The sequence below is a fragment of the Lithobates pipiens genome, unplaced genomic scaffold, assembly GCF_037356315.1.
Source record: "Lithobates pipiens isolate NorthernLeopardFrog02 unplaced genomic scaffold, aLitPip1_a1.2 Scaffold_10, whole genome shotgun sequence".
NCBI classification, from domain to species: Eukaryota; Metazoa; Chordata; class Amphibia; order Anura; family Ranidae; genus Lithobates; species Lithobates pipiens.
Window position 1 is genome coordinate 214,873,393 of NW_027507686.1, and position 18,380 is coordinate 214,891,772.

The 18,380-nt window shown below is 42.5% G+C and overlaps 1 protein-coding gene across 1 annotated transcript in view; it reads right to left on the bottom strand.

Annotated features, from left to right (window-relative positions):
- Window positions 1–18,380, bottom strand: part of FAR1 (fatty acyl-CoA reductase 1) — a 138,979-nt gene that overhangs the window by 48,238 nt on the left and 72,361 nt on the right. Inside the window, exon 4 of the mRNA XM_077460939.1 lies at window positions 2,945–3,124. Coding sequence (XP_077317065.1) covers window positions 2,945–3,124 — 180 coding nt within the window. The remainder of the gene's footprint in view (window positions 1–2,944; window positions 3,125–18,380) is intronic.

An 18,380-nucleotide genomic window follows, 5' to 3' on the forward strand; every position in this document is an offset into this window, starting at 1 on the left:
CAGAAAGTCATTCTTTGGCATGCTGCAAGACCAGAATAACACAGGTAAGACACATTTACACCTTTCACCACCCACATGAATGCCCAGAATAACCCACAGTAAGCCTAGGAGCCACCCACATCAACTTCCTGACCTGGTACAAGTGACTCCCATAGCCCGCCCTGAAGCTACAGAGGCTCAAAGGATGATGGGACAGGACTGGAAAAGGAATGACATCAGACACATAAACCTGCTGAATACAGCTAAAGGAGGCAAGTTACACACAAACCGACAATGCCCAATGCATCTGTAGTTTTGGGGAGAAAAGGCTGGCATTCCTCTTTAGGTCTAATGAATTAGGCAGTGGTATCACATATTTCATGCAAACACTGCATGTTAAAGTATACATATAATCTAGTCCACATTTTTAGGGGAGTTCACTCTTTTTATCCTGTTCTACACCAAAACGTTATCACCACAAGTGAAGTGGTCCTGGACAGACCCCACAATCATTGAGTGCAACTAATCTATAAAAAGGCCTACACAGAGACAGATAGCGGGGCACCAGGCTAAGTGCAGCATCGCAGATAATGGCAAAAACAAATGAAAAACTCACATAGTAGCAGAATCAGATGAGCTTGTGTAAAGATAATTTCCAGTCCTGGAGTCCGTTGGAGGCGTCTGGATGGCTAGGAGCCGCCATGAGAGCCAATGGTGAATATGAACATTCACCATCAGCACTCGTGGTGGCTCCTAGCCATCCAGGACTGGCGATTATCATTACACAAGCTCATCTGATTCGGCAAGTTAATTTGCTTTTGCCATTAATTCTGTAATACTGCACTTATGAAGGAACAGAGGGGTGCCAGGCTATCTACAGAGTCCACTGCTTCACTCTCAGGGAGCTGCTTTCAGGTGCTTACAGAAACATACGATGGACTACACATTAGGGCTGCAACGAACGATTATTTTCATAATCGATTATTAGGCTGATTATTTTTTCAATTAATCAGATAAAAAAAAAAACTGAAAAAGGGGAGAAATATTATATATATATATATATATATATACACACACATACATATACACATATACACACACACACACACATATACACGTGTCCCCCCCAGTATAGATGACACATTCCTCGCCTCTCACATGGTGTCACTGCCCCACCTCCTCTCAGTGCTCCCCCCCCCCCCCCTTCGGTGTCTCGGGTTTTCACAGCCCTTCATGGTGACAGTGGCTCCTCCTCGGTGTGCCGGGGTGGTGTGGGGCGGAGTCTCAGTCCGGACGCGACACATGCGACTCGGCCGACTCCTCCGAATGGAGCGAAGGGCACCCCGAATCCGGGAGATGGATGCACGCATGTGCAGAGCACAACCTCCAATCACGGCAGCGCTGGAAAGCAGCCCGGCGAGGGCTTGCCGCGCCTGCGCTCTGCGGCGGGTCTATCGGAAGGCTGCTGGGTAGAGGGGGGAGGAGGAGCCAAAAGCAGCGCAGGTGCGTTGCTGGCAGGACGTCAGCTGGATGGAGAATGCAAGCAGGCGTAGCTGCGTGCTCATGGACGTGGTGCATGCGTAGGACACGGGAGGATACACAGGATTCTAATGGACCGGCAGGGGGGAAGGTGCGGACTAGGGGTGCAATGGATCGGATCGTTCCTCGGATCAGAGTCACGGATCAGATCAATTTTTGGATCAACAAAAAAAATTAACACTATCCCCACCCCTCACAGCCACATTGTTTATTTAAAAAAAAGGTATAACACTGTCTCCCCCCCAATAAAATGCAGCTTATTACAAGCATAAAAACATATCACTGATGATTTGCGCCAAGCTCACCACCGATCAAAGTTCCTCCAAACAGACCGCCATGATGAGTCCCGGGATGCCTATTGCCGCAAATCGTCAGTGATATGCTATGTTTTTATGTTTGTAATAAGCTGCATTTTATTGGGGGGGGGGGGGGGGGGAAGAGATAGTATTGTACCTTTTATTTAAATCAACAATGTGGCTGTGCCGAGCAAGTGGAAAGGCTTAGATAGTAGTTAGTTATTATCTAATCCTATCTAATAGATAGTAGTTAGTTATTAGGTTAGATTAGGTAATAAATCTAGTGGTACCTGCATAAAAAGTTTTGAATGAGGGCAGGCAAGGCATCCAGGGTGACTCCTCCAGAATTCCTTCACTTGGGCTGACACAGGCTGAACAACGCGCTGGAGGTGACGTCAGCGCGCAGCTCGCCGCCGCCAGGTGTACCAAGATGGCCGCCAGCTCCGGAGCTAAGCCGAAGCCTTAGGAAAGGCCGCGGCCCGCTCCGTGGATCTCAAGGTGCGGACCAACGAATCGATAATATTAATCATTAATCGTTTCAGCCCTACTACACATCTAGTATATTTTATACATAGATTTTTTTTTGTTTATAATTTGTGTGTGTACATTTATATTATGGTTATACATTAGCGCCAATGTCCATCTTTGTTTTTTATCAGGACTGCTAGCGCCTAGCTTTATATTGCCTTTTTTCTTTAGTGTTGTTCACACTTAAAAGCTGCAGCTACACTCAAATCTTTGAGTTGGCCCCCTTTTATAAATGTTTTTCTTGTTTGATAGAGACAGCTATATTCGCCACACCACCCAAGCTTGAAGATTCCTTTGTTTCTAGCAGCCTTCAAATATAGGTTGAAGCTTATCGAATTTCAAACGGTGTATAACCCTCTGTTCCACAAAAGATCATTAGATTGGCATCTGTCAACCAGTCCTGATGGAAACCCTTCAGTGATCAGCAGCTTGCAGCCAATGTCTGCAGATCTGACCAGTGTATTCTGACAGGAATGTTTTTTTTTTTTTTCCCTTGTTCAGGCCAATGGTTGGAAAAAAAAAACACTAACAATGTGAACTTCATTCCTTTAAGACCCTCCCCCCAAAATAACAATGAATTAGACATAATAGTGAAAACATACTCTAATGATTCGATTAGTTTCCTTGGGTCTACAGGTGGTGGGTACACAACTTCTTCGATATGCTTCCGGTTACAGTTGGCATATGCAGTTGATACATGTATGAAAACTTCCAGTTTCTTCATCCTTTGCGCTAAGTGTACCAGCTGCTGTGTTGCTATAACATTTAACTGCATTGCATCTCTGCAAAAACAAATCAGGGAGAAGGAAATTAGTAAATGCAATAAGGCAAAGCAAACTGAATATTACAAAATTGAAGAATCTGCGGTCTAGATTAACTTTTCCCAATAGCAACCCTTCCTTCACCTCTCTATAACAAAAAAAAAACAAAAAAAAAAAAAAAGAGAAGAGGAAGAAGAAAACTATAAGGGGGGGGGGGGGGGGGGGTTAAAAAGGAACTGCAGTCTGCTCACATAATTTGTAATAAAAACATCTTTGCCATTCTGAAGCTTTTGCATATTATTTTATATATACTGTGATTCTGTACTTGCCAAATATGCTTCAGAAATCTACCACCACGGAGACAGGCTGCATCCATTTTTACTGTGGGCAGCTGAAGCAGCTGCTTGTTCACTTCTGGGATTTACACAGAGGCAAACCACCAGATCTGCGGCTTTCATTTGCCCTCTTATGGAGGGGATGAGTCATAAGAGGGCCAATGAAACTTTCACGAGAGAGAGAGAGCTGTGCATGAGGTCATAAGCCTAGGCTAATAACCAGACAAGAAACAGGAAGAGGGTTGTATAAGGTTTTTACTGGCAGAAAAAAAAATGGTTTTACTATCCAGATTTAAAACAAGGGCATAATATTTAATGCATGGAGGCTCAACCAGTGGCCCTCCTGCTGTTGCAGAACTAAAGCCTTGCAGTGCCTCAGGGGACTTGTAGTTCCGCAACAGCTGGAGGGCCACAGGTTGAGCACCCATGATTTAATAGAAAGCTGAAAAAAATTACCGCTTTAAGCTCCTGCCCAATTTAACATAGCAAAGTGTATATATATATATATATATATATATATATATATATATATATCTGTCCTTATAGCAATATTGGCTCTCTGCTCTCCCATCTCCATAGTTACTCTACACCACTGTTTCTCAACTTTTTAAATCTGCAAACTACAGCCCTCCAGCTATTGCAGAACTACACGCCCCATGAGGCATTGTAAAACTATGACACGAAATTCACAGACATGACTGGGCATGATGGGAAATTTAGTTCCTGAACAACTGGAGGGCCATGGTTTGGACCTTCATGCATCCCCTGCATTAAAGCGATTATAAAGTTTTACCGTTTAATAAAACAAAAAACAAATGCGATATACTTACCTGCTTTGTGCACTGGTTTTGCACAGAGCAACCCTGATTCTCCTCTTTGCCCCCCACGAGTGCTCCCATTAGAAAGCAGCTTCCTATGGGGGCATTCGTGAGTGTGTGATCCTGCTGCTTCATTTTTTATGACGACAATTTGCATATACAGTAATCATTCAGATTCTCAAGTAACGCGGTTAAGGAGCGATTCCCAATACCAGCTTTTTTTTTCTTTTAAATCCTGTCTGCGAGAGCTGTCTCACAAAACGAGCAGGATTCAAGGCTCTGCGGTGTGCAGTACCGCATTTGGCCACTCAAAAACATTCGGTTCTAGAGCCTTTCCGAGTGCATCCGAGCGGTTTCAAAGTGTCTCCAGCGGATTGTTTGGGGCATTCAGAAAAAAACCTAAGGAATTGGGCTCACTCACAGTTTTGCCTAAGAACACAGCAATGAATAAATAATGGTACAAAAATATCCTCCAAGAGCAACTTCTCCCAACCATCCAAGAACAGTTAGGTGAGGAACAATGCCTTTTTCAGCATGATGGAGCACCCTGTCATGAGGCAAAAGTGATAACAAAATGACTTGGGGAACAAAATATCAAAATGTTGGGTCCATGGCCAGGAAACTCCCCAGACCTTAATCTCATTGAGAACTTGTAGTCAAGCCGCATGAGGCGGGTGGAAAAAAAAAAAAAAAAACTGACAAATTCCGACAAACTCCAAGCATATATCTGTATAATCCAGGTATTTGCTCCCACTTCCGGGTATAGATCCCCACAGGCGCTGCGGTAATCTACACCATGTCTGGCCCCACCCACGTCTCCCCTGCTGTCTTCTGGGAGACACAGGACCCAGAAGACAGCAGGGACCAGTGAGGACTTGCAGCGCGCCTTGCACATGTGCAGTAGGAAACCAGGCTGCGAAGCTGTAAAGGCTTCACATCCTGATACCCTTACCGAACATGACGGCACCTCCACCCGAGAGCCGAGGGACAGATTGGCTTCGAGTGAGGACATCGCAGGCGTCCTGGATAGGGCAAATGTCCATATTTTAAAAGTCAGCAGCTGCAGTATTTAATGCTGCAGAACGAGCTCTGTAATTGAAGGCTGGTTACAGGACTTTCACAGGTCACATGACCGTGGGTTTCTCAAGAAAACAAAAACCTGCATAAAGCAGCTCTGAAAATTGTGATTTTTGGCAGCCAACATATAATAGAATATTTCATTAATTGCATCGAACTAATAAAATTATTAGGACATTTCAACAGTGGTAGGAAAGAGATTAGACAGAAACTATCTGCCAGTCACACCATCTGCATTCTATTTTCCATTACTTGTATGTGTTGATCCTATTTATAGTATGGCATTATCCCTCAAACGATGAGATCCCACATTAATAGTGCTTGGAACTCAGGAATGTATGTGACCCCTACAGCTATCTGTGGGCTACAGGCTAATCCATGTGACATGGTAGAAAGCTAAGTGATAACTTTTAGGTTATAGGAAACCTCTAGAAATGTTTATGGTGCCTAAGCAGTATGCTGATGAAAATTCCCTGTTACCTGTATTCCTCGTGCAAAATATCAGTGCACTTCGCGGGCTTTAAAGTGATTGTAAATGTTATTTTTCTTTTTTTTAAAGAACAAACATGTCATGTTAAACCGTTTTGTGTTATGGTTTTGCACAGAGTGGTCCCAAACCTCCACTTCCATAAATCTTGGATCCCCCTCTTCAAGTTGCGCTTGCTATGGGGCCATTCGTACAGGCTCATTCCTTAGCTGGGCTGTGTGCATCTATAGACACACAGTGCAGAACGGCCCTGCTCCCACCTCACAGGATTTGACAGAGCAGCAGGAGCCAACAGCCTCCGCTGCTGCCAAATCTCCTATGAGAGGAGAGAAAGAGAAGGAAAGAGAAGGCAAGAGAAGCTGTAGACACACACAGCACTGGATCAAGATTTATTGGGGGGGGGGGGGAGGGGACACTCAAAATCTTTTTTTACCTTAAAGCTGAGCTCCAGGCTCCTTCATAAAAAAAAACTCAAAGTCACCAGCTACTAATATTGTACCTACTGACTTTTAATATTAGGACACTTACCTGTCCAGGGATCCTGCGGTGTGTTCACTCCAGCCGATTTTTCCCCCCCAGAAAAGGTACCATATTTGCCAATCGGAGAAGGGGAGGAAGCAAAGAGCCGGAGCGTCCCCTTTCAGGTGGAGCTACGCTTTAATGCATAAAATACACTATGATACAAAAACCTTTTTTTTTGCCTTTATAACCACTTTGAAGCAGAACTAAAGTCAGCCGTGTGGCAAGGGGGGGGGGGGGGGGGGGGGGGGGGGTTTGCAGCCCTGACACAAGAAAGCGATGCCCTGCCCAAGATGGCAGCCACAGCCTAGAAACCCAGGGCAGAACAAAGCTTGGTTAGTCAGTTGCAAAGAAAAGGTCAGCAGCAGAGAACCCACAGCAATCTTGGCGACCACTTCTACTGGAATGGCAATACTAGAATTATCATGGCTGACAAACAGCTAACGTAAAAGATCATTTTGTATATGACATCTCTGTAAAATGTTAGGAGACAGGATGAGAATTCTCAATTCATCATGACACGTTGTTTTGTAATCTCCATTAATTATGTGGTAGGTATTCTCAATATATTCCATATGTGATGTGCCTCTGTGAGCAGACAGATGGAGCTGTGCAGGATGCTTAGAGAGGCACATCTAGCTGCAGATAAGTGTAGACTTGCAATCTCTGAAATTACAGGAGGGAGCCAGATAATGCCTGCCATTTCTAAACTTGAGAGCACACTCTTATCTATATCTAGATGTGTTCTTGAGCCCATTTGAACATCTTGCACAGCTTCTAGCTGTCTGCCTCAGCCTGCCCCACCTCCCCTGGTGTTCCCGCACATGGTGTCACTTCCTAGCTCTGTATTTATGAGAAATAGGCACAGCAGAGAGTGAAACGCCCAGCCATTAACTGATACCCGACAACTTCTAAGGAGACACACACTCATTGTGTCAGAGTGTGGAAGTGAAAGGTGCGAGAAAAGCTTTACCTACTTTTTAAATGCAAAATAGTCTCTGACTTAAAGACTGCTGATGTAAGTGAATCAGAGCTTGTGTGCACAATAATTTACGTCATAAAGTTAGTCAGATTGAGGGAAGAAAAAAAATAAGTAAATAATAATAATAAAAAAAATAAATAAATAAAAAGACACCCCAAGTCCATCTAGTTCAACCAAAAACCCCACAACCCAAAAATCCCATATACACAATCCTATACCCACAGTTGATCCAGAGGAAACCCCAGCAAATCATTGCAACACCGGTGGAAGAAATTCCTTCCTGATTTCCCCAGAAGCAAATCGGATATTCCCCGGATCAACTTTACCTATAAAACGTCAGTACCCAGTTATATTATGTACATTTAGGAAAGAATTCAAACTTGTTTTAAACCACTGGGCACCTAAACCCCGTTCCTAACCAGACCAATTTTCAGCTTTCGGTGCTCTCACACTTTGAATGACAATTACTCAGTCATGCAACACTGTACCCAAATGAAATTTGTGTCATTTGTTTTCACACAAATAGAGCTTTCTTTTGGTGGTATTTAATCACCGCCAGGTTTTTTATTTTTTGCACTATTAATCAAAAAAGACAGAAAATTCAGTTAAAAAAATTAATTCTTTGTTTCTTTTAAAATGTAGGGCAGAGTATGGGCAGGGTATTGTCACTGAGCAGCGCTGTGAGCACTTCACATCCAGCCCACAGAGCTGCTGCCATCTCTCCCCTCTCATTGTACCGATCAGTACAGAGAGGGGAGGGAGGAACCGGCATCATGACGAGATGCCAGTTTACAAGTGATCATCGGCTGTTTACTGTGATCCACGATGCGCTGGGTCCTCACGGATGTTCCTGGGTGCGCGCCCCAGGGGGGGCGTGCGGGAGCGAGATTCTGTGGGGACGTCCACGGACACCCTCCCAGAATAAACCGACCGTGCTGTACCCGTCTTTCAGCTACGGCCCGGTCGGCATGTGGTTAAAGGCAATCTACTGAGCTGGCCAGAACAACCTCTGCAGGGAGTCTATTCCGCATTTTCACAGCTCTTACTGTGAAGAAACCTTCCGTATCTAGAGATGAAAACTTTTCTTCCAGATGTAGAGTGTGTCCCCTTGTCCTTTGTGATGACCTTAAAGTGAACAACACCACCAAGTTCACTATATGGACCCCTTATGTATTTGTACATTCTGATTATACTACCCTCTTATCTCCTCTTCCTAAGAGAGAATAAACTCCTCTCCTCTAATCTTTCTTCATAGCGGAGCTCCTCAATGAACTTATCAGTTTGGTTGCCCTTGTCTGCACTTTCTCCAGTCCCCCAATATTATTTTTTGTGAATTGATGCCCAAAACTCATCTGCATATTCCAGATGAGGTCTAATAAGTTGTACAGAGGCAAAATGATCTCTCTGGAGTCCATAACTCTCTTAATACAAGAAATGACCTTATTGTCCTCATCTGTCAAGATTTGAAATGAAAAATGCTGTCTCTAATTATTGCATATACAGGGCTGTGTACACAACCCATTTGATAGCTCTGATGTTTAGTGCCATCACATGTCAGTCGCATGGTACTCCATGTCCAGACATATACTGTAGAATACATGCTCTCTCCCAGTAGCTGAACAGAGCAATGGTGGAGCAAAGAAAATGGGAGTATATTCTGCTAGGAAGATGGGGAATTAAAGGAAACTTGTTAGTTACTTTTCTCAGCAAGAGCAAATCTGCAAATTATCAAAATAAATATTCGGATAACACAAATGTTGGGCAGGAACATTCTTAGCTTCTTTGTTGGAATCTTAATTTAGCAGAAAAATAGTACTTTGGGTCAAGTTTTACAGGCACCTGGCTGACAAATACTAAATTGTGGATGTTTCCTGTATATACAGTGCCTTGAAAAAGTATTCATAACCATTGATATTTTTTTCACATTGTCATGTTGCAACCAAAAATGTAAATGTATTTTATTGGGATTTTATGTGATAGACCAACACAAAGTGTCACATAATTGTGAAGTGAAAGGAAAATTATAAAAAGGTTTACAATTTTTTTTTTTTTTTTTACAAATATCTGAAAAGTGTGGTGTGCATTTGTATGGCGCCCCCATGAGTCTATACTTTGTAGAACCCCCTTTCGCTGTAATTACAGTTACAAGTCTTTTTGGGATGTCTCTACCAGCTTTGCACATCTAGAGAGGGACATTTTTACCCATTCTTTGCAAAATAGCTCAAGCTCTGTCAGATTGGATGGAGAGCATCTGAACAGCAATTTTTAAGTCTTGCCACAGACTTTCAACCAGATTTAGGTTTGGACTTTGACTGGGCCATTCTAACACATGAATATGCTTTGATCTAAAACATTCCATTGTAGCTCTGGATGTATGTTTAGGGTCATTGTCCTGCTGGAAGGTGAACCTCTGCTCTGCCCAGTCTCAAGTCTTTTGCAGACTCTAACAGGTTGGCTCCATCCATCTTCCCTTCAACTCTGACCGGCTTTCCCTGTCCCAGCTGAATATAAAGTATCCCCACAGCATGATGCTGCCACCACCACCATTTTTCACAGTGGGGATGGTGCGTTCATGGTGATGTGCAGTGTTCGGTTTCCACCACACATTTAGGGCAAAAAGTTACATTTTGGTCTCACCCGACCAGAGCACCTTCTTCCACAAGTTTGCTGTGTCCCCCACATGGCTTCTCGCAAACTGGTAACAGGACTTCTTATGGCTTTCTTTCAACAATGGCTCTCTTCTTGCTACTCTTCCATAAAGACCACATTTGTGGAGAGCACAACTAATAGTTGTCCTGTGGACAGATTCTCTCAGCTGAGCTGTGAATCTCTGCAGCTCCTCCAGAGTTACCATGGACCTCTTGGCTGCAACTCCGATTAATGCTCTCCTTGCTCGGCCTGTCAATTTAGGTGGATGGCCACATCTCAATAGGTTTGCAGTTGTGTAATACTCTTTCCATTTTCGGATGATGGATTGAACAGTGGTCCATGAGATGTTCAAAGCTTGGGATATTTTTTAGAATCTAACCCTGCTTTAAACTTCTCCACAATTTTATCTCTGACCTGTCTGGCGTGTTCCTTGGCCTTCATGATGCCGTTTGTTCACCAATGTTCTCTAACAATCCCCCGAGGGCTTCACATAACAGCTGTATTCATACTGAGATCAAAATTACACACGGGTGGACTCTATTTACGAATTATGTGGCTTCTGAAGGCAATTTGTTCCACTAGATTTTAGTTTGGGGTGTCAGAGTAAAAGGGGCAGAATTTTCAGATATTTGATCAAATATATTGAAAACCATGTATCCTTTTCCTTCCATGTCACAATTATGTGCCACTTTGTGTTGGTCCATCAAATAAAATCCCAATAAAATAAATTTATGTTTTTGGTTGCAACATGTCAAAATGTGGAAAATGTCAATGGGTATGAATACTTTTTCAGGGTAATGTATATAAAGGCAAGGCAAAGACTTTTAGAGCTTGATCATGCCAGAAGAACGCTGCACTGTGCAGGCAACCAGTACTTTTTCTCATTTGAATCCTCCTGATCTAGCAAATGTCTCCAATGCCAAGAATTTGCTCATTAGCTTCCTCCAAGTGAAGCCAGACATATAGACATGATCTGAAGTGATGTCTCCAACAGGGCGCCATCTGAAAGCCAAGCGTTTACCATTCAGCTTGGTAAGATTAGCTCACATGCGCAAGCAGGAGAAAAGGATACGACTACGAAGAGAGATAGGGAGGCCATTAACTTTATTACTTAGCAGAACGAGCAAAATGCCAACAGACGGCAAGTGAAAGGGAAAGAAAGTATGAAAATAAATCTGTTGAAGGTGAAACTAAAAGATCAGCCTAACGGGAATTACAGCTTCTACTAATTTGCAACCATCTAGCTAGTCTACACATAGGACCGACTAGGACTTTTAGTGCCTCATTACCATAAAGTGATACTAAACCTTTAGTATTATTTTTAAAACGCTATACTTGCCTGATATATGCAAGAGTTTTGCACAGAGCAGCCCCCGATCCCCATCTTCTGCGGTCCCCTGCCAGCACTCCTGACTCCTCCCCCTTCCATATCCCTTCCCCAATGGTTCCCACTGCTATCAATCTGCCCTGTGTGGAAGAAGAGAGAGGAACACAGAAGGTTTTTTACCTTAATGCAGAGAATGCATTAAAGTGGAATTTTATGCTAGGAAATTTAAATGGGCGAACAGGCAGGATTTTTAATACAAAAGAGGCATGCTTTGTCTCTTCTACATTAAAGCTACTTATCTTCCTGTCCACCTCTGTACAGTAAATGCCAAATCTAACAAAACTCCAGAGTGTGCATGAGCGACGTCATCTCGGCGCAGCCAAATTCAGAGGCTGGCGATCGAAAACCGCAAGGGAGTTTCAGGATGGCGTATTGAAAGGGAGTATTGTTCCATTTTAAAAATAATTTTTTATTTTTTTTTATCTTATTTACCTAGGTGGATACAGCATCTGTCTGATGCTACATCTGTCCACCCCACCTCAGGCTCCAAGATGGTGAACTGAGAGATCAACCACCGCCGATTGCTTGATTCTCAGTGCTCCATGAGCAGAGAACTGGTGACAGTCAGTCATCAGTGATTGGTTCTACACCCCCACCCCCATGTTTACTGGAGTGCTGGGCTGTGGAGGGGGAGGCAGCAGCTGGCTCAGGCGGAGGGGTTGAGCCAGGTTCTGTTCCAGGCTCCTGGGTAGATCCAAACCTCGTCTCAATCCTTCCCCAGCCTGGACTGACTCTATCAATGACACACACTGCAGGGGAGAAGGTGCCATTTATGAATGACACACACTGCAGGGGAGAAGGTGGTAATTAACAGTAGCACATAGTCAGTAGGTTTATAATGGACATAGCAGCAATAGTTTGCTGGGATGCAGTTTGTATTTGACAGTGTAGCTATACAATCACCTAGGGTATATTCTTTAAAACTGGCTTTTTTCCCCCTAAACATGTTTCTCTACTCTGAGGAGTGGCAATTTATTTGTTATTTCACAGATGGGTGTGGGTATTATCCACCCAACACCACAATATATTCCACGTTCTTATAGCACAGTCTTGCAGAGAGCAATACCTGCAGATGAGAACAGCGGCTCTGATCTGCTCAAAGCTAGGACTGTGTTGCCACAACTGAGCACCTGGAAGTCTTTGGCTATTGTCTCCCTTCTCGACTGACAGGTCACATACCTTGAAGCACAATGTCACATGGGAAATCAGAGGTAGAACAAGCTACCTGTACAATGCTAAAAGCGGAGTAGGGAGTGGGATAGTGTCACTGATCCGCAGTTTGTTTACAGTGGGTCATGCTCTGTACTAAAGAGGGGGAGCAGCAGCACACTGGTTTCCATGCATGCTTTGAGGAATGTACCATTGTAAAAGTAGCTTGCTAGTCCAGAGAGGCATACTGCGCATGAGCGGGATTTGGAAAGATGTGGGGAAAGGACAAATGAAGCTATCAGAAAGTAAAGAGCAGGCCTCCTTTACAGAGGGCTTGACAAATGGTTTAATTTTGGTTTCTATTTTATATTCAAACAGAGGAATTATTATTTTGGGGTACATTTAAACGTAATAAGTGATGGTGATGAATGGAGATGTGGTTGGGTTTAGTTACTCTTTAAAAGTGAGCTCTGGATAGAGCAAACTCCTGTCAGTTTATTTCCCTGAATCCTGGTGGGGAGACATTTCTCCTTAATTCCTGTCCTGGTGATATTTGTCACCAGGACAAATAGGAGGGGGCAAGTCTACCAAGCAGGGACATGGACAGCAAAAATATTATATGTATGTACAGCTGTGCTCATAAGATTACATACCCTGGCAGATTTTATGATTTATTGGCCATTTATCAGAGAATATGAACGATAACACAAAAAAAAAAAATTCCCTCATGGTTATGCCCCGTACACACGTTGCGATTATCGTAAGACCGATCGTTCACATTTTGTTGTATACAACTAAGATTGAATACAACAGTGCAAAATGTGTGTAAGACTTTTGTCGTACGATTCTGGAAAAATCTTCTGTCGTGCGTAGCTACGTATTTTAAATGATGTCAAAAACGTGTGACCTGTGTGTCCTTCTGGTTTATTTTCATGTTTCCGATCATGCGTGGTGTTTGTCTAATGACTTTTATCGGACGCATACTGTACTGACTACATGACTGTCGTACGATGGGCTGTCATCCGACCAAAGTTTTCCTGTTTGTTCCTTCGGATTTAGTTGGACGGACTGTCGTGATCGGCTGTCGAAAGCTGCGTACTAACGATCAGATTATCGAACGATCTGTCCGAAAGCGACTTTTGTGGTCCGATAATCGGAACGTGTGTACGGGGCATTAGTGTTTGGCTGAAGCCATTTATTATCAATCAACTGTGTTTACTCTTTTTATATCATAATTATAAAGAGAAACTACCCAAATGACCCTGACCAAAAGTTTACATACCCTGGTGATTTTGGACTGATAACATGCACACAAAATTGACACAAAAGTTAGAATGGCTCTTAAAGTAACCATCCTCACCTGTGATTTGCTTGTAGAGTGTGTGTGTGTGTGTGTGTGTGTGTGTGTGTGTGTGTGTGTGTGTGTGTGTGTGTGTGTGTGTGTGTGTGTGTGTGTGTGTGTGTGTGTGTGTATATAAAAAGTCAATGAGTTTCTGGACGCCTGACAGACCCTTGCATATTTCATCCAGTGCTGCACTGAGGTTTCTGGATTCTGAGTCATGGGGAAAGCAAAAGAATTGTCAAATGATCTGCAGGAAAAGGTAGTTGAACTGTATAAAACAGGAAAGGGATATTAAAAGATATCCAAGGAATTGAAAATGCCAATCAGCAGTGTTCAAACTCTAATCAATAAGTGGAAAATGAGGGGTTCTGTTGAAACCAAACCACGGTCAGATAGACCAACTAAAATTTCAGCCACAACTGCCAGGAAAATTGTTCGGGAAGAAATACAGGACTCTCTGAAAACATGTGATGTGACTGTTTCAAGATGCACAATAAAGAGGCACTTGAAGAAAGATGGGCTGCCTGACCGAGTCGCCAGAATAAAGCCATTACTACACAAATTCCACAAAGTATCCCGTGTACAATACGCCAAACAGCACAGAGACAAGCCTCAAACCTTCTGGCACAAAGTAATTTGGAGTGAGGAGACCAAAATTGAGCTTTTTGGCACAACCATAAACTCTACATTTGGAGAGGAGTCAGCAAGGCCTATGATGAAAAGGTCCACCATTCCTACTGTGAAGGATCGCTGATGTTTTCGGGATGTGCGAGCTACAAAAGGCACAGGAAATTTGGTCAAAATCGATGGCAAAAAATACTGGAGGAACATTTGCATTCATCAGTCAGGAAGCTACGCATGGGACATACTTGGACATTCCAGCATAACAATGATCTAAAACACAAGGCCAAGTCGACCTGTCATTGGCTACAGCAGAATAAAGTGAAGGTTCTGGAGTGGCCATCTCAGTCTCCTGACTTCAATATCATTGAGCCACTCTGGGGAGATCTCAAAACATGCAGTTCATGGAAGACAGCCCAAGAATTTACAGGAACTGGAGGCTTTTTGCCAAGAGGAATGGGCAGCTTTACCCCGAGAAGATAAACAGCCTCATCCACAAATACCACAAAAGACTTCAAGCTGTCGATGTTAAAGGGGGTAATACACAATATTAAAGAACTGGGGTGTGTAAACTTTTGATCAAGGTCATTTGGCTAGTTTAAGTTGTCATTATGATTTAAAAAGTAAACAGCTGATTGATAATAAATGGCTTCAGCCAAACACTAACCATGAGTGAAAGAAAAGGGTTTGTGTTATCATTCATATTCTCTGAAAAATGGCCAAGAAATCATAAATTCTGCCAAGATATGTAAACTTATGAGCACAAAACTATATATATGCACATATACATACACACACACACACGTTATATATATATATATATATACACACACACTACCGTTCAAAAGTTTGGGGTCACATTGACATGTCCTTATTTTTGAAGGAAAAGCACTGTACTTTTCAATGAAGCTAACTTTAAACTAGTCCTAACTTTAAACAAATATACTCTATACATTGCTAATGTGGTAAATGACTATTCTAACTGCAAATGTCTAGTTTTTGGTGCAATATCTACATAGGTGTATAGAGGCCCATTTCCAGCAACTATCACTCCAGTGTTCTAATGGTACAATGTGTTTGCTCATTGGCTCAGAAGGCTAATTGATGATTAGCAAACCCTTGTGCAATCATGTTCACACATCTAAAAACAGTCTAGCTCCTTCCAGAAGCTACAAAACTGACCTTCCTGTGAGCAGATTGAGTTTCTGGAGCATCACATTTGTGGGGTCAATTAAACGCTCAAAATGGCCAGAAAAAGAGAACTTTCATCTGAAACTCGACAGTCTATTCTTGTTCTTAGAAATGAAGGCTATTCCATGCGAGAAATTGCAAAGAAATTGAAGATTTCCTACAACGGTGTGTACTACTCCCTTCAGAGGACAGCACAAACAGGCTCTAACCAGAGTAGAAAAAGAAGTGGGAGGCCGCGTTGCACAACTAAGCAAGAAGATAAGCACATTAGAGTCTCTAGTTTGAGAAACAGACGCCTCACAGGTCCCCAACTGGCATCTTCATTAAATAGTACCCTCAAAACACCAGTGTCAACATCTACAGTGAAGAGGCGGCTGCGGGATTTTGGGCTTCAGGGCAGAGTGGCAAAGAAAAAGCCATATCTGAGACTGGCCAATAAAAGAAAAAGATTAAGATGGGCAAAAGAACACAGACATTGGACAGAGGAAGACTGGAAAAAAGTGTTGTGGACGGATGAATCCAAGTTTGAGGTGTTTGGATCACAAAGAACAACGTTTGTGAGACGCAGAACAAATGAAAAGATGCTGGAAGAATGCCTGACGCCATCTGTTAAGCATGGTGGAGGTAATGTGATGGTCTGGGGTTGCTTTGGTGCTGGTAAGGTGGCAGCTTTGTACAGGGTAAAAGGGATTCTGAATAAGGAAGGCTATCACTCCATTTTGCAACGCCATGCCATACCCAGTGGACAGCGCTTGATTGGAGCCAATTTCATCCTACAACAGGACAATGACCCTAAACACACCTCCAAATTGTGCAAGAGCTATTTACAGCAGAAGCAGGCAGCTGGTATTCTATCGGTAATGGAGTGGCCAGCACAGTCACCAGATCTGAACCCCATTGAGCTGTTGTGGGAGCAGCTTGACCGTATGGTACGCCAGAAGTGCCCATCCAACCAGTCCAACTTGTGGGAGCTGCTTCTAGAAGCGTGGGGTGCAATTTCTCCAGCTTACCTCAATAAATTAACAGCTAGAATGCCAAAGGTGTGCAATGCTGTAATTGCTGCAAAAGGAGGATTCTTTGACGAAAGCAAAGTTTGATGTAAAAACAATGTTATTTCAAATACAAATCATTATTTATAACCTTGTCAATGTCTTGACTCTATTTTCTATTCATTTCACAACGTATGGTGGTGAATAAGTGTGACTTTTCATGGAAAACACAAAATTGTTTGGGTGACCCCAAACTTTTGAACGGTAGTGTATATATATATATATATATATATATATATATATATATATATATATATATATATATATATATATATATATATATATATATATATATATATACATATATACATATATACATACACACACACACACACACACACACACATAGCTTTTAGACTCCTTCACCAGATTTTAGAGCTCACGCACACAACACCACATTAATTTACACAGCAGTGTTGTACGTTATGGATCCATTAAGCTATGTAAAGCAAAACTAGAAAAGGTTGTGTTCACAGTCTGATTTAGGCTGTATTTATACGTAGTATGCGTGTAAACATTTACGTGCATACAGCGCAAATTGAACTTACACCAGAGCAACCTAGTGAATTCAGGGCTGGAATGAAAAAATGTGCCTGTAGCTAGTGTATTTCTGTACGAGCAATTTCACATGTAGACCCTTGCTAGCAGCAATATTCCAAGTAAACCAATAACGTTGTGTGCTGGAGGCCTTAGTTTCATTGTGAGAGCAAAATAAAACTTGTCAATGGTCCCATTTTATTTAGATAAAAACAAGTAGTTCCTTAAGGGTACCAAATGAAACACCAGTGTTATATTATATAAAAAAAAAAAAAAAAACCCACACATTCATAGTTGAACCACTTCAGGTCCACCCTATAGCAGTTTTATTGCTAAAGGGCAGCACCCGTGCACTGGATAATGTATATATACATGTGATCCGACTCTTCTCGGTAGGGGGCACACGTGCGACCGCCGCTAGCTCACTTGCACTGTGATTACACAGAGCAGAAGCCAATTGGCAGGTTGTACAGTACCCAATGTTGGCCGCCACCCACTGATCGTTCAGCCCAGAATGGCAGTCTGCCTATTCCAAGCAGATCGCCATTCTGACAGGAGGGAAGGAATTTGTGTCCCTGCAAAGCAGGAAATAAATTCCATCTCTTCCCATAGTAAAAGCAGCACACACACACACACACACACACACACACACGCAGTGTAGTAAAACACAGGCTAGGCGCACAGTTAACCCTTTGATCGCCCCTGATGTTATCCCCTTCCTAGCCAGTGTCATTAGTACAGTGACGGTGCAAATTTTTAGCACTGATTGCTATTTGTATCACTGGTCCCCAAAAAAAGTGCCAGAATATCTGCCGCAATATCGCAGTCCCGCTATTAAGTTGCTGATCCCCACCACCGCTAGTAATAAATAAATAAATAAAAATATCCCCTAGTTTGTAGACACTATAAAACTTTTGCACAAACCAATCAATATACGCTTATTGGCATTTTTTTAACCAAAAACATGTAGCAGAATACATATTGGCCTAAATTTATGAAGAAATTCGATTTTTTTCATTTTTTTTTATTGGATGGGTTTTAAAGCAGAAATTGTCGGTCTTTTTGTTTTTAGCGCAAAAAATAAAAATCAGAGGTGATCAAATACCACCAAAAGAAAGCTGTGTGTGTGTGTGT